The 26,366-nt window shown below is 36.3% G+C and overlaps 1 protein-coding gene across 1 annotated transcript in view; it reads right to left on the reverse strand.

Moving 5' to 3' along the window:
* LOC113864275 (BEACH domain-containing protein B) overlaps positions 1 to 26,366 on the reverse strand; it is a 43,862-nt gene that overhangs the window by 8,724 nt on the left and 8,772 nt on the right. Inside the window, exons 12-35 of the mRNA XM_027497823.1 lie at positions 25,544 to 26,008; positions 25,273 to 25,431; positions 25,022 to 25,171; positions 20,450 to 20,605; positions 20,220 to 20,261; positions 19,748 to 20,092; positions 15,555 to 15,728; positions 15,243 to 15,403; positions 14,817 to 15,135; positions 9,216 to 9,648; positions 8,783 to 9,119; positions 8,448 to 8,636; positions 5,483 to 5,738; positions 5,080 to 5,271; positions 4,791 to 5,006; positions 4,463 to 4,639; positions 3,758 to 3,870; positions 3,181 to 3,642; positions 2,726 to 2,939; positions 1,817 to 2,038; positions 1,227 to 1,694; positions 819 to 1,139; positions 259 to 711; positions 120 to 166 (exon numbers count right to left, since the gene is read on the reverse strand). Of these exons, the coding sequence (XP_027353624.1) occupies positions 120 to 166; positions 259 to 711; positions 819 to 1,139; positions 1,227 to 1,694; positions 1,817 to 2,038; positions 2,726 to 2,939; positions 3,181 to 3,642; positions 3,758 to 3,870; positions 4,463 to 4,639; positions 4,791 to 5,006; positions 5,080 to 5,271; positions 5,483 to 5,738; positions 8,448 to 8,636; positions 8,783 to 9,119; positions 9,216 to 9,648; positions 14,817 to 15,135; positions 15,243 to 15,403; positions 15,555 to 15,728; positions 19,748 to 20,092; positions 20,220 to 20,261; positions 20,450 to 20,605; positions 25,022 to 25,171; positions 25,273 to 25,431; positions 25,544 to 26,008 (6,071 nt within the window). The remainder of the gene's footprint in view (positions 1 to 119; positions 167 to 258; positions 712 to 818; positions 1,140 to 1,226; positions 1,695 to 1,816; positions 2,039 to 2,725; positions 2,940 to 3,180; positions 3,643 to 3,757; positions 3,871 to 4,462; positions 4,640 to 4,790; positions 5,007 to 5,079; positions 5,272 to 5,482; positions 5,739 to 8,447; positions 8,637 to 8,782; positions 9,120 to 9,215; positions 9,649 to 14,816; positions 15,136 to 15,242; positions 15,404 to 15,554; positions 15,729 to 19,747; positions 20,093 to 20,219; positions 20,262 to 20,449; positions 20,606 to 25,021; positions 25,172 to 25,272; positions 25,432 to 25,543; positions 26,009 to 26,366) is intronic.

Genomic DNA, 26,366 nt, shown 5'->3' on the forward strand with positions numbered 1-26,366 from the left:
CAGCGGGCAAACACCAGTACATGAGAGAAATTTATCTATCTACATATCTGTAAGCAAGTGTGTGTATGTGCCATAAATTAAGGATCACTGTAACTCCTAAAACCAGGCCTGATATTTACCTGGGGATATCAGGATCGCAGAAGTTACGGTATCTATCTTCAAATACCTAAATGTAAGAATCATTCACAAAGAATGCTAATTAAAGAATACACAAGACCATTTCAATCCATATTTTAAATAACAATAGAACTAACTAACCTCAAATCGTTTAGTATCAAGTGCTCCAACAGGTTTTGAGAGATCTCGATAGGTAGATGATCTGTTAAAATCCAGAACCTCTGATGAGTAATCAGCCAAGATCCATGGAAAAACAGGATACTGGGTCAAGTCATTATATGATCTTCCAGCAAGTGTATTGATGATCATTAAATATTCGAAGTTTGTTATATCCCTCCTCCTCCAGCTTTCTCTGGCAGTTTCCACCATCTCTTGTGCCACTCGTCGATCAACAAAACTAATAGATCCACTCTTATCCCGTCCACTTCCTTTGGAAAATGAATACTCATTTCTCGTAGTAACTATCAAGTTTCCAATATCTTTTGCATCCTTCTGCGATGCAAAGTTTAAAAATACTGGGGCAACTGAATCGCTAAAGAAAATCTCAATAGCAGTATATCTGAGCAAATACCGAGTCGAATGAACAGCTTTTATCTAAAATGATAATGATACAGAGTCACCAAAAAGAAAAAAGAAATAATCAGCCATCATTCTGTAAAACACAAAAGAATTTATGAAAAAAATGAAACCAGCAAACCAACCTTAGCCATGCTCCATCGTCGATGACGTTTAACACACCTCATTAGTTTAACAGACCCATTTCCATTCAGCAATTCATTTCCAATTGTAATTCCCTTCTGAGGATCCGTACCAGAAACAGGCCATTTCACTGATCTTTGTTTTTGATCAGACTTGGTCAGATCAGAATTAATTGAGGCATCAAAGTTTTTAAAAACAGTTGATCCACCAGTACCCTCTACCAAGAATTGAGCAAAGAAATGCAAAACATTTTTCATGACTGCCAAATGACCAGCTAATTTTCTCTTTGGGGTCACAAGGACACATGGAATTTGTACAACCACCTGAAAAAGGAAGTAAGCAATACATCAGCATTATAGTTCCTAACTCCATTTAAATACCAAAAGACCGTATTCCTTAACACCACATACCTCACTAGCTTCTGTTTCGGGGGAAGAGGAAGTATCTTTTCGTTCTTGCACAGGATCCTTTCTGTCACTGACATCCTTTAGTTCTGAGGATTGACAGTCTGAATGATCAGGGGGAATTGGTGTCTTCTGTCCACTTATTTCAGTATTGCTTTCACTAATGTCCAAGGTCCCCTCATCAGTTATTTTTCTTATCCCTTTCAGCAAGAGCTCCTTCATTTGTTCAGGTATATTACCAACAAAACCAGGATTACTGTCATTAACAGGAGTAGCAACCCCACTACCAGTGACAAAAAGAGGATTACAGAGATTTTCATCAAAATGGTAATTTTGCCTTAGTTTTAGCCTGCGTCGCCATGTATCTTCTGTCTTGTCAAGTTTCCAGTGTGTTACAATACAATTTGGAAAAGGGTTAGTAGACCATGGACCTCTCTCATCAGTTAAAGAACGATACATGTGTATCCATTTTTCCTGTAAAAGCAACCCCTATATGTTAACAAACATACTAATAATATTTAACTTAAAATTTCTTTCATGCGCAGAAAAGCAGGTCAACAAATAAATAATGAAACAATAAAGGATGTTATGCATACAGCAACATTTTGCTGGTGCTCCTCATAAGTAAGTTGGGCTTCAGCTCTTCTGCTATCATCTGAAGCAAGAACGGAATTCAAGCTACTTTGTATATCATCTTCAAAAGCTTTCTTACTACTAGATTCTGCCATAGAGCTTTCATCTATTCTTGAACGAAGTTCATGTATCTGCTGCATGCGGTCAGTTTTTGAGGTCTTCATATACTTAGCCTCATCACTGACCTGAAAAGTGAAAGACATCAGTTCAAAACACGGGGTTGTAGAGAAGGTATGGCAAAAAAACAATGTGTCACACAACACAATAATGCATTAACCATAGCCAATGAGGTCTTTCCTCTAGTCCTTTTTATAAGGCATTTTACAGTTTCTATGAAGCATTTATTATGTTTTTCTAAGGGTAAATGTTGATAGTGGGTTTAGGTTCAATAGTATTAAATGGGGATAAAATTGCCATGTTATACTATTTTTTTTTTAAATTAAAAAAAATCAACAAATTTTAACTACTTTTATTGGTCTATGTAATTTAATTAAAGGTGCATTATAAAAAGGATTGCATTATAAAAAGGACCAGAGGGAGTAATTAATAATAAATTCATTCATATTTAAGATGAATTCAAGATTGTTCATTTTCTCTGAGAAAAGTCTAGCAGGGAATGAAACAATTAATTTTAGCAATCAGTTAAATTGACGAGTAAAAACACTTTATGCATTGTTTGACAAAAGATTTTGTAGTATATTTCAGTTCCTGAAATTATCTAAATCAATTTTATACAACTATTTCCAATAATTAGAAATATTACTGATCGTCAACTATGACTAAATTCTCTCAATGATATTGAATTTGGATTCCCCTCCTCCAACCCCCCAAAACATGCAAACACATATTCCACAATATAATTTCAGACATACCGCTGTCAGAACTCGATCTTTTTGAATTAAATTTTGTATGGACCCTGCATCTTTAGAATTGTTGCTAGGATCCAAGGCATCATCTCTGCTCACAATGCTAGTAGCAAGCATTGATTTTCCAATATTGACAGTCTCCCGTATCAAATGTGATAAAAGATGGAAACGGGCACCATCATCCAATATTCCATACTGGGACCTAACAAAGAGCAGTGACCTACCAACATCCAAAGCAAAAGTTAGTTTCTGACAGGTTAATCTCAAAGACGTGCAAATTGAATTCTAGCAGGAAATTTAGTTATAAATTGTTTAGGCCATGTTTTGTTAGCGGGAAATGTTTCTTTCTGTGGTCAAATGCCTGAATTGGTGCTACCTATGGGCGTAAAACTCAGAACTATAATCCATGATAAACCTTCAAATTTATAAACTTGCTTGTATGTATTTGGTTGTAACATTACCAGATAATAAGTTGCAGTCTGCTCTTGCTTTGCTCATCATCAGCGGTTAAAAGGCAAGGTAAAAGTGATGTGAATTGTTGAACACATCGCGATGCCCTTTCTAGAGAAGACTTACATAGATACAAAATAACAAGGCGATAAACAATTCTAGGACACCTTTCTCCTCGTAAAACCATCGCTTTATCAACATTTTTGTTAGGTTTTGCAGTCAAAGCAGTGCCAATCCCTCCTGATACAACAACTGCAGCCACTTCAGCAGCGGGAATATTTAATGACTCAACTAAACCACGTGCCCTTTGACCAATAGATGGTCCTGCAAATGATGATGATTTGGGTAACATATTGCTGGGTCCTTTACCATTCATCTTGCCAATAACAACCCACAATTTGTCATATAGATTCCACCACTTCTCCCCAATGGTATCATCATTTGGCATTGACTGCTTGGAATTCCTTGATTTCCTGAAAGAGTACAGAACCAAATTGTAAATAAAGTTATCACAAGCATCAACTAAATCCCTTCCTTTTGTTGGCGTAAGTAGTGCCAGAGGGGTGTTAGGTACAGCATATTCATTACCAGGATGTTTGCACATCAGCTTCTTCTATCAATACTTCTTTTAAGGCAGAACTATACTCCTTGTGACATTCCATTTCCAAATCAACATGAAAATCGAAGTCACTTCCAAGGAACTGTAAGAAAAAAAATAGTAAAACTTCATCAAAAAATATTAAATTTGAATATTATAAGGAAATACATTAGATGAAGTCAGCTACATGGATTACATGACACCTCAAAGAGTATTATCTTTCTAATATGAGTGATATGATAATGAAATTTGAAGAAAGCTTGTTTATATATTGTTTCTCAGCTATATTGTTTTTAGGACTTGTCCACTGTTAGATTGTTATTTATTTTTTGCATTGTGGTTGCACAGGGGCAAGGAAGAAAATAGAGGAGTTTGATGTTGTGATTGCACACTTGTGGCTGTGCTGTGCATATGGTTGAGTGGAGAGTGCCAATACATCAAACAGAAGTCTATGCCTACCTAGCTTCCATCAGATACAGTTGTTTCTGTAGGCATCTGTATGTTAGTGAGAAATAGCTGTTTCAACAAAAAATGAGTATTATGTCTGATGTCCACCTTTCTTTCTTTTTTTTTCCTTTTAATGTTTTTATAAGGATATCTCATCCTCCACACATAATTTACTTTCCTTGTAACATTAAATTTTATCAAGAAAAAAATAAATAATTCATACTATAAATTGCAAGTAAACCCAATACCGGGAGTTCTTTATCAATTTCGGAGATCAGCATCTCATCAATCAATTTCAGAAGGTATAATGTATTATCTCGACAGGGCTGCAAAATGAAAATATTGTCTGAAGCTGACAGATCCACCAGATTCTGAATCAAATCCTCGTATATATCACGAATAAAGAATTTATATGAATTGTCACCCTACAATGGAAGTTTTGAAACAAAATCATCACTTGAATAAAGAATGATATATGTGGACTATACTAACCAAACTAGAGTAGCTATCATAAACACATGCTTTCTTCTTAAAATGTATCATGTCAAGGTGTAGTCAGTCAGATTCCAAACATACCTCCTCAAAGTGCATAAGGAAATTGACTGTCTCTTCCATTTGTTGCCAGCCACCTTTTACACAATGCAGATAGTGACAGAGAACAAGAGAATACAAATTCCTCACCAAGAGCAGCTCATCCATTCCACTGTCACCTTTATCAGGTAACTTGGCATTGTAGTCTTTTAACACATCTAGCTTCAGAGACGATGTTAACCAGGCATTCCACCCATATTCCTAATAACAATATTATCAATTTTAAAAACTAATTCATCAACTGTGAACAAAGATGAGTTTTCAAAAGCCATACCATAAAAGCTTCAATATTTAAAGGATTTGAATCAAGAAGGTCAAGTAAATCTCGGATTATTTTCATTCTTGCAGGCGCATCCTTACAGCCAGATAAATATCTGAAAATTAGAGGCAACATCTGAGGAAGTAAAAAATGAGAATGACTACCCTTGTTTCTAACCCCCTCCAGGTGGTTGTGTCTTTGTAAAACCTGTAAAACAAGAACAACCTTTAGAGATTGCCCACAAGTGACCATCAATAAGCATCGGAATGACTAATTTACATTGTCTAGGCAACTTAACTCACTTGAACCCATTATCAAGCACACAATTTAAGCCTTGTAATTCCATTTTGCAACTGTTGTCAGAAAAAATATGGAACTCACAAGAAAAACCAAAAGGGGGGTCTATATGTCACAGTACCTGTTTGGGGCTAGCACCTCCAAGAAGAACATCAAATAAAGTGGCACACAGATTGTCTGTCTGTGGAAAGCAGAACAATCTATCAGATATAGCTAAGAAAATTGGTTGCATTCTGATTTTCCTTTGACTTTCTGAAAGAGATCTGGATCTTCCCAGTGGGAGATTAAAGAATCTTGACCCCTTCTTCTCAGATGGTAGGCCAACCAAAAGCCTCCCAATGAACTGTAAGCTCAGCAATCTAATAGACTCAGATTCCCTACGATAAACCAAAAAACGTGAGACAGCCTAAGAACCAGATATACAGTAACTGATTTCATAGAATTCTTTTTGTAATCAATCTACATATTAGTTACAAGTTACAACCTGTAATATTTAGACAACAATTCAATTTGAACCTTTATGATTTCTTTATAGATAAAGAAACATTTGTTTTTCATAGAAAAAGAAGTTTATCAAGGTAGAAGAGAGTGGAGGATAGTGTGACAAGTTTAGTTAGATTGTTAAGTGAAAAACATTGAACTCTCAAATTCTACTTATATTTAATCTATACAATAAGGTGCACTTGATTTGTAATTTTGTATAGGAGTATGAACAGAGCATAAATAAGGAACCTAGGAAAGGATAAGGAGCCAAAGAATCTATACAGTGTAAATAGATTCTATTTCTACACCCCCTCTGAATGTACAGAAAGTAATAAAACAGACATCAGTTGGGAATTAGTTGAATTAATATTCAATTAGTACTAATGAGAATTTTCTTTTGTAGAAAAGAAAACTTACTAGAGTCTCTAATCCTGATCCAGAAAAGAAAAATCAATAAAGCAACATGCATTACAAAATAGGGAACTCCCATGAAATGATCATGAACAGAGCACCAAAGAGAATACATATAACCAAACCTATCAGCAGCAAACATATCAATAGCTGCCAAAATAATTTCAACAATGAATTCCCAAGTTGCCTGAAAGAAATATCCAAACAGACAAGATTAATTCTAACAACCTCTCAAAAATAAACTCAATCCCTCAAATTGTTCTGAATCCCCTGAGCCACTGTAATTAGAGTTAGAAATGGGAAAAGATAATGAAATGGTACATCAGACAGAGCAATGTCATCTTTACTCTTCCCCCAAACCCATAGATGACAGGAGAAATTGATCCTAAGACCAAACTCTGGCCATATCCACCATTACTAAAATCACCAAAAGTCTGCACCATAAATAAAAGACGTGATATTAGAGTACACTCCCAACTTATTCTTGGATGGATACAACAACTGAATCATAATTCATCTTACAGTTGTTGCTTGACTTTCAAATTTCAAAAAGTTCCTTTCCCCCCCAAAGAATGCACTACTTTACTATAAAAAAAAAAACAAAAAAACCTTCTTCACTACACACTATGCAAAGAATGCAGGGGGTCTTCTCTGTTCATCCCCCTGCAACTGTTCCAAGAGACAGCAGTGAGAAGGTAAGTGCAAGGCAGCCATGTCTGTTGCACGTCCATGTTTCAGAGCTTGGCAGTGAGACAAAGTAAAAATAGAAGGTCAATAGTCTAGGAATAAGATAATAATTACACAAGGCCTAAACCGGTTCTTGATCTATTTGGTTTAAAGCACATGACCTTTTTAATGGAGTTTCCCTAACAAATTTTGAGGTATCAGGCAGTAATGTTCCATTACTTCTTGGTAGTTTTATGCTATTCTCCCATCTATTTGTAATTTTTTCTGTCTCAACTTCACTTTTAATATCCCCATGAAAAAATGCAACCTCTGACACAACTCTCCAACATGAAGCAAAAGTGAAAAACTGATGTCAAAATTTAGAGACTGTCCTAGCTAGAGCTGGCCCGATGAACTGGTCTGAAAAAACCTGTTAAATGGGTGGACTTGGAACTCTAAAAAATAAAGCCCGAAATTACTTCAGCCTATTTCGGCCCAGTACAAATAAGTCTAGTACCTGATAGGGCTTTAACCGGGTTGTCCCATATAAGCTCGGACAGCTTGCATATGTGTGTGTGTATATATATATATATATATATATATATATATTTTTTATTTTTTTTTTTGTGGACTTATTATGTCCATAGACTTTTTGCCTTTGAAACATTGTTTAATTGTGAACTTATTTATATTTTTGTAGACTTATTGTGTGTATAGAAATAAAAAAATAGTTGTTACAAAAACAACAAAAAAAAAGAACCAATGGCCTGTTACAACTTAAATGGTCTAATACAAAAACTGGACAAAAAAACGAGTGGCCTATTACGCTATTACAAAAACAGCCTAAAATGGCTTGTTACAAAAACGGATAACAGGAAAAAAAAATAGTGACCTGTTGTTACAAAAACAGTAAAAAAAAAATGGCCTATTACAAAAACAGAAAAAAAAAAAAAAAAAAACAGGCTGGCACCTGCAGAAGCTCATAGCCCGCATAGGGCTAGACTTAGGCAGTAAAAATGGGCTTCCATTTTTACTTTGCACTAAATAAGCCCAATTTATTTGAGCCCGCTACTCGTATCAGACTGGACTGCTAGTTTTGACAGCTCTAGTCCTAGTACAACAAACTATCAGCATCATACCATAGTGCACTGCACCACACCCCTGTAAACTAATGCCACAAACTGTGGGAAAAGACAATCCTTGAATCCAGAAACACAGTAAGGATGAATTTCATATTACTCACCTTTTATTAGTTACTCTAGACATCCTAAAAATTCACTTAGCCCATTTTTACTTGGTCTCGTAATATTAAGTAACCCAGCAACAGTTTTCATGAACAAATAAGTTTTATTGGAAGAAGCGTGATGGAAATGGACCAAAGCAACATAAAATTGTAGAAAAGGCAAAAAAGAAAGGAGATAAGAAAACAAGGACAGTGTTGTCCATATGCAGTTTAAAGTTTATTTATCATTTATTTTTCCTTTCTGTCAATAAAATTCTGGTTAAGACTGCTAATGATAACATACCGCTGGAGAAGATTAACAAAAACCTGGCAACCACCAATGATATTAACTTGTTCAAGGAAAGAAGCCAGTAATGATTTCTGGGAAACAGCGCGAATAACCACGTGCAAGACATCTTCAATACAGGTCATATCCTGACTTATCTCAAAAAATGCGATTAGAGCTTTTATGTCTCCAACAGCAATGTTCTGCCTGCAAATCCCCAAAAAAATGGAATAAAAAATTAATCAGAAAGTACGTAGAAAAGGAATAATGCACTGCGGTGAATGTTTAGTCGAAAGAGGAAAGTCAACACAATGTTCTAAAACTCAAAACTAATCAAGCAGGAAAAACTGTACCTGAGACTCATGTCACCAAGACCTAACAAAAGAAGGCGGATCTTATGCATTTCTTCTTTACTAGGCCTTTCCCCAATAACTTGTTTGTTTGCAGGATGTTGAAGAGGGTTACTTCCAACGAATGATTGAGACTTTACATTATCACAATAGAATTGGTGAATTATATCAAGGACAAGTGGAAGCCGGCATAGACTTTTTAGGAGTCTAGGATCATTGTCAAATTGCTCATTCAGAAACATGTATAGTTCCCGTTGCACCTTGTAAACAGTGTAAACCCAGATGAGAGGATTAAGAAATATGCTAGATATAGCCTCTTTGACAAGCAGCTCTGCCAGTCCTGAGAAGTATCGAGAGGCAATTTAACAACAAAGTTGTGCATAAAAAATCATTAAATGAAAATTGGATGTAGAAGAAATGGGAAGAAATTACATACCAGAATTAGAAACAACATTAAAAAGATGCTTCAATGCAGAGAGAGTTTCCACATTAAGTTGTTGTGGAGGAACTGATTGTAACAAGAATCCCAGGACAGCAAATCCAGACACAATATGCATCTGCTGTTGATTTGCAAAATTCTCGTCTAAAAGAGATGCAATAAGCTCAATAACTTCAGCTGTCGCACACTCCCTCATTTTCTGCATTGGTGGTGCCTTTTCAGATTCTCCAACTTCTTCATTTTCAAATTTACAACACTGGGTGATAAGAGGGAAAAGCACAGATACCCCACCAACACAGTATATTATCTGCTGCAGTAAACGTCTTGAACATAATTGTGTCCCACCAATTACAGCTGCTTCAAAAGAATTCTTATCCAATTGATGACTCATTATTGGTGAAACATTAAACAGCATTCTACCTACGCTTGCCTGAAAAAAGAATAATAATATTAGTGAGATAAGGTTTGGTGGTGGTTGTTGTTGTACGTTGGAGTCAATACATTGATGAAAAATATTGCCCAAACATACCTCTTCTATGAAAACAAATAAATAGACTTGAGACAGAAAAATAATTAGGGTAAAAACTGTATATACTTTCTTGTGATTCAGAGGTTCTTATAAGAGAAATCTGTACAAAACTAGATCCCTTGATTATAGGGATTGACTAGGTAATTACAGCAGAATCCTAATTACATTATTTACATAATCAATTAGATTTCTATATAAAAGGAAAGAAGGTAAATATGGAAATACAAATATTCTCAACACTCCCCCTCAAGCTGGTGCATATATATCATATGCATCAAGCTTGTTACAAATGTATGTTATCCTTGGACCTCGAAGTGCCTTGGTAAGCATGTCAGCTAATTGATCATTAGAGTTCACAAACGACGTAACAATCTCACCAGAAAGAACCTTTTGACGAATGAAATGGCAGTCAATCTCTATATGCTTGGTCCGTTCATGAAAGACAGGGTTAGAGGCAATATGTAAGGCTGCCTGGTTATCACAAATAAGTCTCATAGGTCCTACCTCACAAAACTTTAACTCAGCAATAAGCTGTTTTAGCCATACAAGTTCACATGAGGTATTGGCCATTGCTCGATATTCAGCTTCAGCACTTGATCTAGCAACAACATTCTGCTTTTTACTCTTCCAAGCAATTAGGTTGCCTCCAATCAATACACAATATCCTGAAGTTGATCGTCTATCACTTGGGCAGCCAGCCCAATCCGCATCTGTGTCTGCAACAATATCAGTATGGTCTCTGTTTTCATAGACTAATCCTTTTCCAGGGGAACCTTTGATGTATCTCAGGATTCGAATCATTGCATCCCAATGACTATCACGAGGGGAGTTAAGAAATTGGCTTATAACACTGACCGGAAAAGATATGTCTGGCCTAGTCATAGTAAGATAATTCAATTTTCCAACTAGTCTTCGGTATTGATTTGGATCTGAATACAACTCTCCCTGATCCGGTATAAGTTTGACATTTGGATCCATAGGGGTATCAACTGGCTTACAATCCAACATTCCTGTTTCTTTCAAAATATCAAGAGCATATTTTCTTTGAGATATGGCGACACCAGTTTTTGATTGAGCTACTTCAATCCCAAGGAAATATCGCAATCGACCCAAGTCCTTAGTTTGAAAATGTTGAAACAAATGCTGCTTGAGTCGGATGATACCATCATGATCATTGCCTGTGATAACAATATCATCTACATAGACAACAAGATAAATGCACTGGTTAGTAGAAGAATGTTTATAAAACACAGAATGGTCTGCCTCACTACGAGTCATCCCAAACTGTTGGAGAACTGTACTAAATCTCCCAAACCATGCTCGAGGACTTTGTTTAAGGCCATATAGAGCCTTACGTAACTTGCAAAGAAATCCTTGGGACTCCCCTGAGCAACAAAACCGGGAGGTTGCTCCATATAAATCTCTTCTGCTAGATCACCATGGAGAAATGCATTTTTGATATCGAGTTGGTAGAGGGGCCAGCAACGTGTGGCAGCTATGAATAAGAAGAGACGAACTGAAGTCATTTTTGCAACAGGTGAGAAGGTGTCGCCATAATCAAGGCCAAAAGTTTGTGTATAGCCTTTAGCGACTAATCGGGCTTTAAGCCGATCAATTTGTCCATCTGGACCCACCTTAATGGCAAACACCCAACGACAACCGACAGTAGATTTTCCAAGAGGAGATGGAACAAGTGTCCAAGTTTGGTTAGATTCTAAGGCCTGCATCTCATCAATCATAGCCTGTCGCCATCCTGGATGGGAAAGTGCTTCCTAGACTGTTTTAGGAATAGTAACAGAGGAAATAGCAGACACAAAGGCACAATGGGAAGAGGATAAACGATGATAACTCAAGAAATTATAAATGGGATGAGGATTTCGAGTTGAACATGTACCTTTGCGAAGGGCTACTGGCAAATCAGCAGGTGTGTCAGATGGATCCGGAGTAGGTAGAGCAACTGGCGTAGGAGATGGGCTGCCTGAATCTTCCAAAACTACGTCTTCTAGTGAAACAGGACGAGGTCTACGCTGGTATGTAGCCAGGGGACGAGGAATAGTAGGTGAAGAGGGATTAGGAGGTTCTAGCACATCAGAGATTGAGGGATTAGTGACAAGGGGAATATAGTAAGGAATGGGAAGAACTTGAGAAACTGAGTTTGAAGAGACTGATGTGGTGAAATATGGTGTGTCTTCAAAGAAGGTGACATCGGCTGACATATAGAAGCGATGACTGGATGGGGAATAACACCTGTATCCTTTCTGCACCCGAGAGTAACCCAAAAAGAGACAGCACGAGCAGATAATTTGTCAAGTCCTGGAGTGAGATCATAGACAAAACAAGTGGAACCAAAAACACGTGGGGGAACCTTAAACAGAGAGTCATTAGGGAATAAAAGTGAATGAGGTACTTTGTTATTTAAAGCAGAGGATGGCATCCTATTTATTAAAAAGGTTGCTGTAAGGACAGCATCACCCCAAAATTTTAAAGGTACATTAGCATGTAACAAAAGAGTTCGAGCAAGTTTCAATAATATGACGATGTTTTCTTTCTGTAATGCCATTTTGTTGTGGGGTGTGTGGACAAGTGGATTGATGCAACATGCCATGAGAAGTCATAAAATGATTAAAAGGTGCAGAAAAATATTCTTTGGCATTGTCACTACGCAAGATTCGAATAGAACGACCAAACTGTGTTTGAATTTCATTGCAAAAATTCTGAAAAATTGTAAATAATTCTAAACGTTCTTTCATTAAGAAAATCCAAGTACATCTTGAGTAGTCATCAATAAAAATAACAAAGTACCTATGTCCTAAGATAGAATTAACACGACTTGGACCCCACACATCTGAATGGACAAGATCAAATGGAGATTTTGCTTGACCATGGACAACACTTGGAAAGGAGGCTCGAATGTGTTTACCTAATTGGCATAACTCACACTCCATAGACTGTAAATGAGAGAGGTGAGGAACCATGTGCTTCAATTTATTTAGACCTGGATGACCTAGGCGACGATGCAAGAGAAGGGAGGAATCTGCAACAGTGTAGACAACTGAGGTAGTGGGCTGGAAATAATAAAGACCATGCGATTCAAATCCTACTCCAATCGTCTGTCCCGTACTCCAGTCCTGTAGAGAGAAAGATTCAGCAGTAAATGTTATGGAACAGTTATGAGTGCGAGTAAGTTGACTTACTGAGACTAAATTAAAGGGGCAACCAGGTACAAGAACAGAATTCAAGGATAAATTAGGAAGAGGGGTAGTTCGTCCAATGCCAATGGCATTAGCTTTTGAGCCATCAGCAAGGGTGATGTGGTGTGCTGTTTTAGGTTGTGACAGTTTTGAGAAAAGAGAAGGATTACCAGCTATGTGGTCAGAAGCACCAGAATCTAATATCCAGGGTCCAACAGACGATGAATGAGAGAAGCAAATTGTAGAGTTACCAGATTGAGTAGTGGCAGAGGAAGATTGTTGTGATGCTATCTTCAGCTGGAGGTATTCCTTGTACTCCATATCTGACAGAATATTTTGGTTGTCTCCTTCATGGTCAATTTGCTTTTTCACAGCGGAAGGCTGAGAATACGTCACATTGGCTGATTTTTCGGGAAACCCAATCAAAGAATAACACTTATCTTGAGTGTGGCCCATACGTTTACAATAGGAGCGCTGTGGACGATTTCCAAAACTGCGACCTCCTCTTCCACAACCTCGACCACGACTTCGACCTCCACGGCTGATCACATTAGAGATGAATGCAGAAGACTCCAAACCTGGTTGGGAACCATTTCCTATCATAGTTTCCAGAGAGGGAACACGCAGCAGACGATCAATGAGATTCTCTGCTGTAGGTACATTGGAATTTGTCAAAATTTGGTTCCGAACAGATTCAAAATCTTTGTGAAGGCCATGAAGGATGAAGACCATGCACATGTTATCAATCTTGTCTAAGACTTTTTGAAGGTCATCACCTGTCAAGACCAATTTTACTTCATCAATGGTGGACTGTGCTCTGTTCAAATATGATGGGAGATCGTGATCTGTCATTTTAAGTGCAGCTAAATTATGTACAACATCATAGAGACGCTGAACATCATTTGAATAGACACTACGAGCTTTCTTCCATATATCGTAACGTGTCTTATAAGTGCGAAAGTGGACTAACAACTTCGGATCAATGGACTGCCATAGAAGTGAAACTAACTGATAATCAGCCTTCTTCCACTGATCTCGTTCAGTGGAATTAATGTCACTTGCCGTCTTAGTCAAATGGTCAGAGAGACCTTGACCCAAAAACCATATTTCCACCGCAGCTTGCCAATCCATATAATTTTTCCCATTAAGTTTCTCTGAAGTTATGGATGGATTTCCAGAGAAGACAAAGGATACTGGATTTTTGTTTAAGGGTTCAGTGCTGTCAGGGGTAGAGGACTTAGTTGGGTCAGAATCCATAACTAAGCTTGGTGAGAGTTGGAGGAGACTAAACACAGCTCACCAACAGGGAAAAGGACACCCAGAACAGACAGAGGGTGTGCCGACGAGCTGAACAGGACCAGCGGCGAGACGAATGGAGTCGCATAGGGCGGCGCGTGGCCTTCACGCGGCGACGGTCTGGTTTTCTGGTAAGTGCGCGTGGAACACCAGGAGACGACGGCAATCGGTGGGAAAGCCGATCGGAAGCTTCTCGAGCTAGTGCCGAAGTCTCAGGCCAAACGGTGGCCGGACGTCGGGACAACTAGGGTCGGCAGTACTGTGCAGTACTGTAGATGATTTTATCAGGCCCACAGAAAGTGAGCTCTGATACCAATTTGAGACAGAAAAATAATTAGGGTAAAAACTGTATATACTTTCTTGTGATTCAGAGGTTCTTATAAGAGAAATCTGTACAAAACTAGATCCCTTGATTATAGGGATTGACTAGGTAATTACAGCAGAATCCTAATTACATTATTTACATAATCAATTAGATTTCTATATAAAAGGAAAGAAGGTAAATATGGAAATACAAATATTCTCAACAAATAGTATTAAATATTCATCTATAGGCATATATAGAGGACAAAATTTATGGACCTGGGCATTGAGTCCAAAGATAATTCTTGACGCGAGACCATCTTTGGCATCAAGAATCCCACTTGATAGTTTATCACCAGAAAGAGGCAAAGCTTCATTATCAAGGAAAGAATACATATAACTTGGTCCTAGTGAGTAGATGCTCTGCACTTGTTCAGCAGAAATGGCATCATTAAATAAATAAATGGGCCCAATTTGGCCAAAAAATGGGCATGAATCTCGGATGGATTCAAATATAAACACATTGTCTTCATACTGAGGCATCTTGAGTTTAGCACCAATCATGCAACTTGTTAATGATTCACTGATTTTTGCATAGCTGAATAAACAGATAATGCAAATTAGGTCAGAGTGCAGAAGCAATTAACCTATTAATCACAAAAGCATATTCAGTTAAACAAACAAAAAAATTATCATGGTTTAAACCTGCATCTTTCAGAGGAGACAAGATCACCATCCAAGTAACATCTTAACAAGCTACCCCCCGAAAAGGGTCTTCCAATGCTATGAGTTATGCAAAGAAAATGCCATCTCCTCCTGACTAAATTAACATTCAGGTCCACGCGATGTCTCTTCTGATTAATTGACTGCAAGAGACAGGCAGAATCAAGCCAGTAACAACAAAAGTAGAATATATTTGAACTATGGGCAATTAAAGCAAAAATAAATAAATAAATGTTGAGGAATAATACACAACTTGCACCAACAAAGAAATTTTTCAGAAGAACCATTTCCAACCTCGTATATGAGCTTCTCCCTTGCAATCACAGCAAAGGACCCTCTTCCATTTTCAGTAAGAAAACTGAAAAGACCCATTGTACCATTTCTAGGAAAGTTCTCAATCCTAAGCCAACAGGAAAAAGAAAAGCCCTTATTGAGAGGCCACTGCAGGGGAGTTTTCAGAATGATACCCTACAAGGATTAGAAAGGAGTGAGATAATAAATAATAAACAACCTACAAGAAGGAAGCAGTAGTAATACATTTGGCAGTGGAAATTTTGCTCTACACATGGGGAATGAAAAAAATTATGTACTTTTACAAGCATCATAAAATACCTATTGACGATTAACAAAAAGAATGTATCCTACATCCTATAGAATTTGTAATTTAACTTGAAGCTCAATAAGAACATCCCAGAAATTATTGAGTGAATGTCTAAAAATAGATTCATAGTCCACAATGAAGTCAAAATAATTCAATGCCACATAAATGTAAAGATTGCCATAGTTAGGTAACATTTCCTTCAGCTGCTCAGTAATATTTGGCATAGCCAGTTCTGATATTCGTTAACAAATCTCAACAACCCAAGCAACCCCAATGCAGAAGTTCTGCTTGTACTACAAGACTTAATTACCTAAAGAGGCTTCCAAGAAGTGGCCTACGTTGGATTTGATGGATTCCTTCTAGTCGGAATTTAGTCATTGCTAATTCTTTGTCAAAAGGACAAAGCTACCACCAAAGTTAAAATCTTATATTTGACAAAGCTAAATACAACTTAAACATATAATGCATTATCACAAAGACCACATTTGGTCAAATACTTGTATCCCTTTGCATTTGTTTGAAATGTCACATAGCAGAGACTAGTAGCAACCATTTTAACACAGAATTATTTGGCACCCTTGTAACACATTCTATTATGTATAAGGGCAGTGCACATATATGCTGCCTTTGGAGAATAATTGGTCCTCTCATTTCCATGCTTCATACCTTTAAGAAGACAAACCTAGATTCTATAAAGGCATGATGATTGGAGAAAAGGTAGAAAATAATGCCACCAACTTTTTTAGGCTACATGGACCAGCTAGGTGTTGGGGCTGCATTATTCTTGAATTTGGACTAGACCTAACAACTCCAAAAATTAGCTTACAAGGTAGAGATTGTTTAAGTTTTATAAGTTTTACTTTAACTATATCCGTAGTTGATTTGGGATCTCAACACACTTTTCTTGCACTCAAGATTGGACATTCGGAGCAAGGGTAGAAAATAATGCCACCAGCTATTTTAGTCTACATGGACCAGCTAGGTTTTGGGGCGGCATTATTCTTGAGCTGGACTTGACCTAAATCAACTCTAAATATTATCTTGTAATGATGAGAACCAAAAAGGAAGAAAGATGAAGAAGGAAGGAAACAAAGAAAAGGATTTCTTACAACGATTTGAAGGTCCTACGACAAGGTCAAAATAAAGAACTTGGTGACGATATTCAAGGCACCTAACAACATGAAAAAAAGAACTCAAAGCTGGATTCATGTGTTCTAATTAAAGATTATGAAAATTAGAGCTAAATTCAATTTATGTTAGCTCAATTCTTATTTTGATTAAAGGTTTTATTATGTTTTAGGTTAGTTGGACTACATCAATTATTAAGTATCTTTACAGTTTTATATATTAATATGTTTAGTAGGCTTGTTTATTAAAGCCTTTTTAAGATTTTTACTTAAATTATTGTTATTAAGTTTGGTCGTTACTAAAATTTTTTAAAGTTTCAGTTTTAATTATAAATATCCCTATAGGTTTTCTTTAGAGGGAAGTTTTAGTTTTTGAATAAGAATTGAGGGTTACCTCTTTAAAAAAAATTGTCTCTTAGGGTGCTTAAAAAGAACCATTACTTGAATCTTGTCAAAAGTTTCTTATACTCCTATAGTGATTCCACAACGAGCTTATCATCCTCCATTCTACATTGAATTGAGTTTGTGGTGCTTTCTTCTCTTCTACTTTCCATCTAATTATTTCACAATCATATCTCACGATTTACTAATCCTTTTTCAGTATTTCTTGATAGCATTTTGTGTTTCAAAAAATCATCTTTAACTTCGTTTTAGTAACGTTGAATTTCAAATTTTCTAGAACAAGATACACTCTTTTTATAGTGCAAATATGTTTCTTACCCTCATGCAGCTAACTCAAAGATAGATCCATCAGTTTCACATCAAGATTAGACATTTGGAGTAAGGATAGACAATAATGCCACCAGCTATTTTAATCTACATGGAACAGCTAGGTTTTGGGGTGGCATTCTTCTTGAATTTGGACTTGATCCATAGTAGTCAACCCCGGGTAGCGGCTCAAAGTGGCCAAACTAAAAAATGCTATAGTAGTGATAGCGGTATCAGAACAATTGCTATTCTAAAGTTGTTTAAAACTTCATATAAATTAAGTTACATACATATATATATGCTAAAAACTATAAAATTAATACACAAATTTGGGACAAAATAGAGAAGGAAATAAATAATAACCAACAAAGGGAAATAGAAAACAGTGTGTTTAATCACCAAAAAATATTTGGGTCACATCAGAAACTTCGTCGGAGATGAAGATGACTGGAAAACGTTTGGTCACTTTGGAAGTTTTGTCAAAGATGAAGATGACCAAAATCGCTTGGGTCACGCCAAAACACATCGCCAGAGATGAAGAAAATAACAAGAAGTTGGGCAAAAATGGTGACTCTCAATGTCACATCAAAGAAACAAGAGGAACCAAAAGCATGTCGCACCAAAAAAGCAAGAGAAACAGAAAGGGAGGAAATTTTAGGGCTTGACGAGGGAGAAGAAGATATGAAAGTAAAAGGGAGGTGAAATCCCAAAATTGCCTCCTTTAAAAGTCGTCCAACGTTTAGAAATGGAGGGATAAAATAGGAATTTAACCTAGGAAATGATATAGCAGCAGCGATAGCCGCAATTTTTGCTATTTTTGGCCACCACGCACAGCACGACAGCCACTACTCTGAAATGCAACACAAAAATATCTTCGTAGTGGCAATCTGCTGCTCCATTTCACTTCTCTGTGATAGCAGCCGCTATTAACTAATATGACTTGACCTAAATCAACTTGAAAAATTATCTCATGTCAGGATTATTGAAGTTTTATTTTACTTTAGCTATATCAGTAGTTGATTTAGGATCTCAACACACTTCCCCAGTGCTCAAGAATGAACATTTGGAACATGGAGATTGTAGGATTAATATTTTTTTTTTTATGTTGCACTAGAAAAGCTATGGGATCAAGTAGACTACATTAGGAAGGTCACTAGTTCATGTAAGTTGCACTAGAAAATTCACAAGATCATGTTATTTGCACTGAAAAAATCTATAATGCTATGTTATTTACACTGAAAAAATCTATAATGCTAAGTTGATTTTTTTTTATATAGTTAAGATATCAAATCTATAATAGGTTGTGATACCATCTTAAATTTAGGCTTGACCTAACTCAATTCAAAAAACTAATTCAAGAAGGGATGATTACTCAAACCTTTTAAGGAGTATATCGACTATATTTTTAGCCAATCTGAGACGTCTTAAGTCTTAACCCACTTCCTCCACAACCAAGGACAAGACTAAAACTCTGGTGTGTGTGAAGTTTTCTGAGTTAGATATTTATAGGTGCTCCAACATTAAGACGAAATCAACTGTAATATCATATTATAAAACAAGATCTAACCTACACTCAAAAACTAGCTCACAAGGTAAGGATTGCCCAAGTTTATATAAGCTCTACTTGGTCATACTTGTAGTTTATATAAGATCTCAACAATTATGAACAAAGGCTCATTTTTCAGTTGGGAGGAGGGGAGATCTGTTATAAACTTTGCAAAGGAATCAGATAGTTCTTTTGAGCTAATGATTTCCTTATATGTATAATTTTTTGCCCTGGTAGTCTTCTCCATAAGCTGTTCTTGGATGGTAATATATCCTCATTTTTTCTTCTTTCCTAATAACTATATTAGTAAAAAAAACTGTTTACTATCAAATATGACTCCTTTCCTTCCAATCATGTCAGCTGATAACATCATAGAATAAAAATTATATAACCTGTATTAGCGTATATCTAGGATGGAAGAAAAAGTACTGCTGATACAAAATACTTCAAAAGTAACTGAAGAACCAGGAGTTCTACAGATGTCTATAATGGCTTCAGGACTTACAGAATCAATTCCATCAAGGTCAAAAAAGGCAGTTGGCCCCTTCTCATGTAGCATTGACAAGAGACTTGTTAACAAAACAGAGCGGTACTGCCTCCTCATCCCAACTTTCTCACTTCGGAGTAAAGCAAATATTTTGCGGATGTCCTTCCCTGATATGCTATGTCCACCAATGGCTTGAATTAACTGTGCAATCTGAAAGATCACACTATCATTATCTTCTTGAGAAAACCAATTCAGAAGAAAATCAAGCATTCCTGCTCTGACACAAGAAGCTCTATTAGAAATGGGATCTCTTAGCAGTTGTTGAAAGACATCTAGCCCATGATGCTGCAATGACTCACTGCTCTGCCCAATCACAAAATAGCAAGCAATAAAACAGATGGCATTATTTTCTCTAAACAAAGTTTAGCAACTACCATTTAAGAGAAATAAAAATTGATGAGGAAAAAGCAAGGGGAAATGACTTGCAAACCTTTTGTAATACAATCAGATATAATATTATTACATCTTCATTCTGAAATCAAAAGGAAAAGCAGAAAAATAAGAAAACACTAAAATAAGATTCATTCACTAAATGAAGATTTCAAGGTACTGAATATGATATAACATCTGGGTGCACATATACAATCATCTTCACTTTCTTGAAATAGAAAATGAAACAGTGCAATTGGATCAAACAATATTTGGAAGCTGGCATATCACCTTTATCATAGGACTCATTTTGACATCAAATTTACCATCAACAAGCATGTCAAGCAAAGCATCTAAAAGGCTTTCACTAGAATGCCACTGGCAAAAATCCAACAGCAGACTCTGGAGTGTCTGGTACCCCTTTCCAGCTAGAGTTCGGAATGCAGCCTGAAGAGATAATAATACAGGAAGTAAGTTTTCAAATTGAAATGCGATGGTACATGTAAACAGGTACTGGAGAAGATAAACGTAAAAGAATCTGATCTAGTTACAAAGCAAAAAAGACTTCACTTGCAAAAAAAAAAAATGTGCTCATTGTATCATGAAAAGGCAACATTCCAATACTCAAATTTGTATGCAAACAAATATACAGAAAACATGAATTTTTGGTGCATTTCAAAAGCAAGAATGTAATGGCTTCCACATGCATAAGCAGTCACCTATTTCCCCTGGCTGAGATTCCTGCCTTGAGATATGGTAGGTAGAAGAATCAATGAACCATTAAAGTCTACAGTATTGGCAGTCTTGTCTAATAAACTAAACAAGAAGATGAAGCTACATTTTCATAAAGGTAAGATGCAAGTTTCTAATGTACACTTCAAAAAAAGTAGTTCCAGGCACAGAAATCTGTAGACTCTAGTTGGCAGTTTTTCCACTGTGCATGTGCTACAATAAAACATTGTTGGATTAATGGGGTATCGGTTGGATTGCCCTTGGAAAGGCACCATAAAATCACAAATAATGCCTTCACCCTTTTTCATTTTTCCCACCCATCTCCTACAACATGTTTGTTGCACTGTATGGTAGATATACAGGACCCAAAACCATGTGATTTGTGATGTAAGATAGCCCACATTTAGTAGAATAATTAGTTAGGTAGTTAGTTGGGGGTTTGGATATTAGAAAGGTGGGGCATATTGCTTATAAAAGGACATCTTATTAAGAAACTAGGCCTAACTCACTCCCAAAAGCCAACTTAAAGGAGAGCTTTATAAGGAATATTCTGGCTATATTCCTAGCCGATATGGGACATTTTAACACAGCTTGTCAACTTGCAAGTGAATTGGGGCCTTTGGACATTGGGTGGTGCAAACCCTTAATTTTGTGGTGTATAGACCTTTATCATTGGGTTTTATCCCTATTTCCTCTTGCAATAAAATAACACATTTCTATCAACTAGTATTAGCGCTCCAATCTTGGAATTATGGGTATTGAGTTCTTGAAGATGATTCTAACATTGACAAAAAGTAGGCTTATTGGTGGCTGATCAAGGTAAAGTAATATTTTGAGACCAATGGAGCGTCAAAAGAGAAGTGCTGCAATAACTCTAAAAGGTGCAACTCTCAATTTGTAGTGTTGCTGAGAATGGAGTAATTAGAAGGCAAACTAGTGAACCTTTGTGAAGGCAATGGTCAAGAGATTCCAACTAGAGTATGATTTTGATCAAACAATTTGGATTTACGATGAGGAGCAAGTTTGATAAACCGATTTGGATTAATGATGAGGAGCAAGAACCATGGGAGCCAAGAAATAGATGCAAGAATGTAGATAGAGGAGTGGAAAGCAATTATCTTCATGGGGGTAAACAAGATAAACTTCAGAGAACTAGAACCAGCGACAAATTTAGATATAAAAAATCTAAATCATGGTGGTGGAGAGGGCATTGATGGCAAGGAAAGAAAAAGAAATAAAGGATGCTCATTCAGAAAAGTGGGTAACTAAGAATAAGAGAAATCTTAGGATGAGTATGGATGAGGAGGATGTGAGCATGGTAGTTAAAGTCATGTGTTGGCTCATAGAATCGCATGATTCTACAATCTTCACATGCCTTACTGTGCTGAATTGGATTCAAATTTCACTTTTTGCAGGATACAAGATCATAAACTTGGTGGAAACATTCAATCCCCACCGTGCCTGAAATTTTTTATTTTATACTATAAAAGTATAAACACATGACCAGGTTTGGCAACCCAATTCACTAAACAAGCACGCGAAGTGTAAAATTGAATAGGACCAAATCAGAACCCGAAACACACAAAAAGCCCTCACCTCTGCTGCTATTGCTTCGATTCTCCTACATGAAAAAACCCATTTTAGTCTTCGTGTGAGCTGCAACCTGTGAAGCTTTATTCTACAACCTGTGACATTGTTTCTGCTCTTTCTCTCATTCTGTCTTTTGTGGTTGTGGCTGTTTTTGCTTGTTAATTTAAGTTTTTACTCATTTTCTGAAATAAGTATATCCTAATAAAATAATGATCATAATTTTTTTTAAGTATTTTTTTCTTATTTATGCCATTATATATATGTGTGTCTCTGTGTGTGTGTGTGTAGAATCTCAATTTTGACTACTTTGGATCTTAGATATAGGAAGGGTTGGGTTTAAAAGAATTTTGATCCACCCACCACCACTACACTTGGAGCCACCTGACTCATAATTGAACCAAGAACAAAGTGGGTCATCAAATGTTGAGGAGCTCTTCCATTAAGGAAGATATGTCATCATTCTGACTCATGCCTAAACCAACACATTCCCTACCAGAATCGCAAGAGTCAGATGATGGCTGAGATAGTGGAAAGGATGGGTTCAACTCTTTGTAATTTAATAGGTCAGTCCCAACAAATGGTAGTGAAGGACTCTGTTGATCATAAGCTTCTTCCATTTATAATAGTTCAAGTTTCAATGGAGCTGTGGGTTCTCAGTAGACATGCAGAGGCATTGATGCTGTTTCAGGGCTAAAAAATATAGCAAAAAACAGCATTAGAAGAGATTAGAGGCACCTAGTTGTTTCTGTTTGACCCAAGGGAGCTTAAGGCTATTTTCAGGCTGTCATGGCGAGGATCATCTTAGTCATCGTTCTTCAAACAGTAAGAACCCCGGGTGGGCTTTATTTCAGCTGCCCCAAGTAGTTCACCTTGAGGAAAAGGTGAAGTTTAGGGCAGATTACTGTTAGATAACCCATAGTTAATTAGTGGAATAATTAGTTAGTTGACGTCTTATATAATTAGAAAAATAAGGCATGTCTATAAATAAGGAAAAAAGGTGACAAGGGACATCTTGTCATTTTGTGAGAGAATTGCAGCCTTTGGGCATCAAAAGGTGAAGATCCTCAAAAGTTCTATAGTCTTAGTTATTGGTGTTTATCCCTATTTCTTCTCAATAAGATACCAGGTTTCTATGAAATGACCCCTAATGTTCACATCTAAGCCAATGCTAGTTCAGCATTTCATCTACTCCTTTTACGCTTTTACATCTAATTGATTGAAAATGTTGTGAATTTAAAGTTTTGCTCCACAATTCTAGTCTATTACTTATCTACTCTCGACAATTCCACTGAGACTACATCCCTAAATAACATGCATTCAAGCACTAGTTCTTGGATCAGGGGGTGGGTATATACAGAGAGAGAGAAAACCCTTAATTCTTCATAATTTGAGATAGAAGATAATCAGATAAGTTGAGATTAGACAAATATAGGTTCTTTGGTACAAGTATGAGCTTGACTCGTTTATATTAAGTCCAAAAAAGCTTTTAATCCAAAGTTTCTTCTTGAGAGACCTTTTGCACACACAAAAAAGGCAAAAGTAATCCTTACCAAACATGCACTAAAATCTTCAATTTCAGGTTATACAACACCACAAATATTTTAATTCATGAAAGAGCACCAAGAAGCCTTGCTGTCTTTTTACACAGTTGTAAGGAGTCACAACAATACTGTTGGCTAAAAACTTTGAAACAAACAATAAATAAAATAGCAATGCAGTTAGCACAGTTTTCTTCCCATTTTTCAGCAACACATAAAGCTTGCTAAATTAGCTATTTTTATTGAGATTTGAAACTATTATAGAAAAAAAAATTTCATTTTGCACAGTTTCTTTTCTTTTACCCTTAAACCCCCATGACTGTTTTCTATATAATTGTACGAGAAGTATGGACATCCTTAACAAGAGAAATTTCGGATATACAGATGATGTAAAGAAAGGAATTAAGGAAAAAATATCCAGCATTTAAAGATTCTCCAAAAATTTTATATGAAAAGTATTCCCAAATGAGTTCTAATATAATCATAGAAAATTTATTGGACACCAAGCTTCCATATCTTTTCTTTTCAATTTGTAAAAAAAAAGTATTGTTTTTTTTCTCCATAAAAGATCAATCTATTAAAAGAGCAAAGAAGATCACAGAAAAGAAAATGAGAACAAGAGTTCATCATTGTTTGAGATGTAATATATACACTGAAGTAAGAATTTTATCCTTGTCTACTGTATTCTTCTAAATAAAAAATAAATTTTATCATATAGTTAAAATGGGTAAGTGTGTTATCAAGCCCAGAGGGCTCTTGTGTAAAGTGTGATAGAGAAATAATAACAATATCCATCCATGTGTCTTAGTCCAACAACTTAGCTTTTGTGATAATTGGTGCACAACAATCCAAAAACAGCCAAAGGACAATAAAAGAAAGAACTTTTGGAACATAAGGAACACCAGTAAGATGCAATTAATATCTGTACTTGATCAAAACAAAACAGGGAATAAAAGCAATAAGAGCTAGTGATAGGGAAGAAAAAAAGGGAAAAAATGAAGACCTTTGAGGTATCATTATTTGCAAGCAGACAAGTAAGCGTTTGGAGTACATTTAAAACCAATTTCTCCCCCTTTGCCTCGTCAAGGTTGCTGTTAAGTAATGATACAACATGCAAAAAGCATTCCCCATCCCGAAAGAGATCCTGATAGTACTGAAGCAATAAAACACAAAGGCAACCCTTCAGTTAATTTGCCAAATGCATTTGAAGAAATTTAAGCAAATTGAATTAGGAAGTAAATCAGCAAGACATACTACTTGGTTAGCTTGGAGCATATCTCTCATTCCAACCAATAAATCAATAGATAGATCAACAAAGCTTTTCTCCCGTTCTTTTACTTGTGTAAACATTTCTAAATACTTAGAGCATAACTGCAACTTCGCTTTTTTATCTTCCTCTGAGAATGGCATGATCTAGAAAAATAGAAATGTTAAAAATGGAAACATAATAATTATGATCTAGAAAATGGTTTCCATAGTTACACTATAGCATAGCCAAAATAAAAATATAAAACATAAAGAATACCTTCATGAGATCAAGTATGTGTCTACATACATCTTCTCTCAAACCTTCGACCCAAAATAAATCAAACAAGCAATCAATACATGTAAAACTATGCAATATCAAACTCTTAGTATCTTCAGATGCTGCCAAAAACTTGGCAAAGAACTCCATGCACATTTTCATGCAACTAAACCAACTTTGTATAGTCTCAGATGAATTGCATGCATGTTGATCTTGCACTGATACCAATGCTTCCATGCCACTCTTCTCATTGGAATGCTCCATACTTTCATATCCTCTCGACTCATGTGCTTGAACACAGGCAACTTGTAGAACCCGAGAAACTGCATTCAAGGTCTTAAAGGAAATAATTGTTCTCTCAGGGGAAAGCTGCAAAATGCGAACCAAACTCCTCACAAGAACAAAAGCGATTTCAGGATTACAAGCAGAATGTTCAAGTGCATCCAGCAAAGCAGACAATTCTGTCTGTAATTAAAACAAGGTAAAAATACTTAGATAATTGACATAACTTACACCATGCATGCACCAGAAGTGTTCATAAAATTTAAAAAAGACGAAAAGACACTCTTGAAACCAAGATCATGAATAGATAACACAGGTAAGAGCAAAGATATGCACAACAGAACTCTTAGTTCAGCAAAATAATAATGGATAAAGCCAATTGACAAGACAGGTAGAGCATAATGTGTTGTGTTGCTTAGAAAAATCTGATCACAAAAAGTCACAGCAGTTCTCCACTGTAAAATGATATCATTTCTCTGTAATAGTCTAGATGAAACTTCAAGTTCATGGCAGAAAAACCGTACTGGACACATGCATATAG

This window comes from Abrus precatorius, unplaced genomic scaffold, assembly GCF_003935025.1.
Source record: "Abrus precatorius isolate BTA unplaced genomic scaffold, Abrus_2018 Scaffold4, whole genome shotgun sequence".
Taxonomy (NCBI): domain Eukaryota; kingdom Viridiplantae; phylum Streptophyta; class Magnoliopsida; order Fabales; family Fabaceae; genus Abrus; species Abrus precatorius.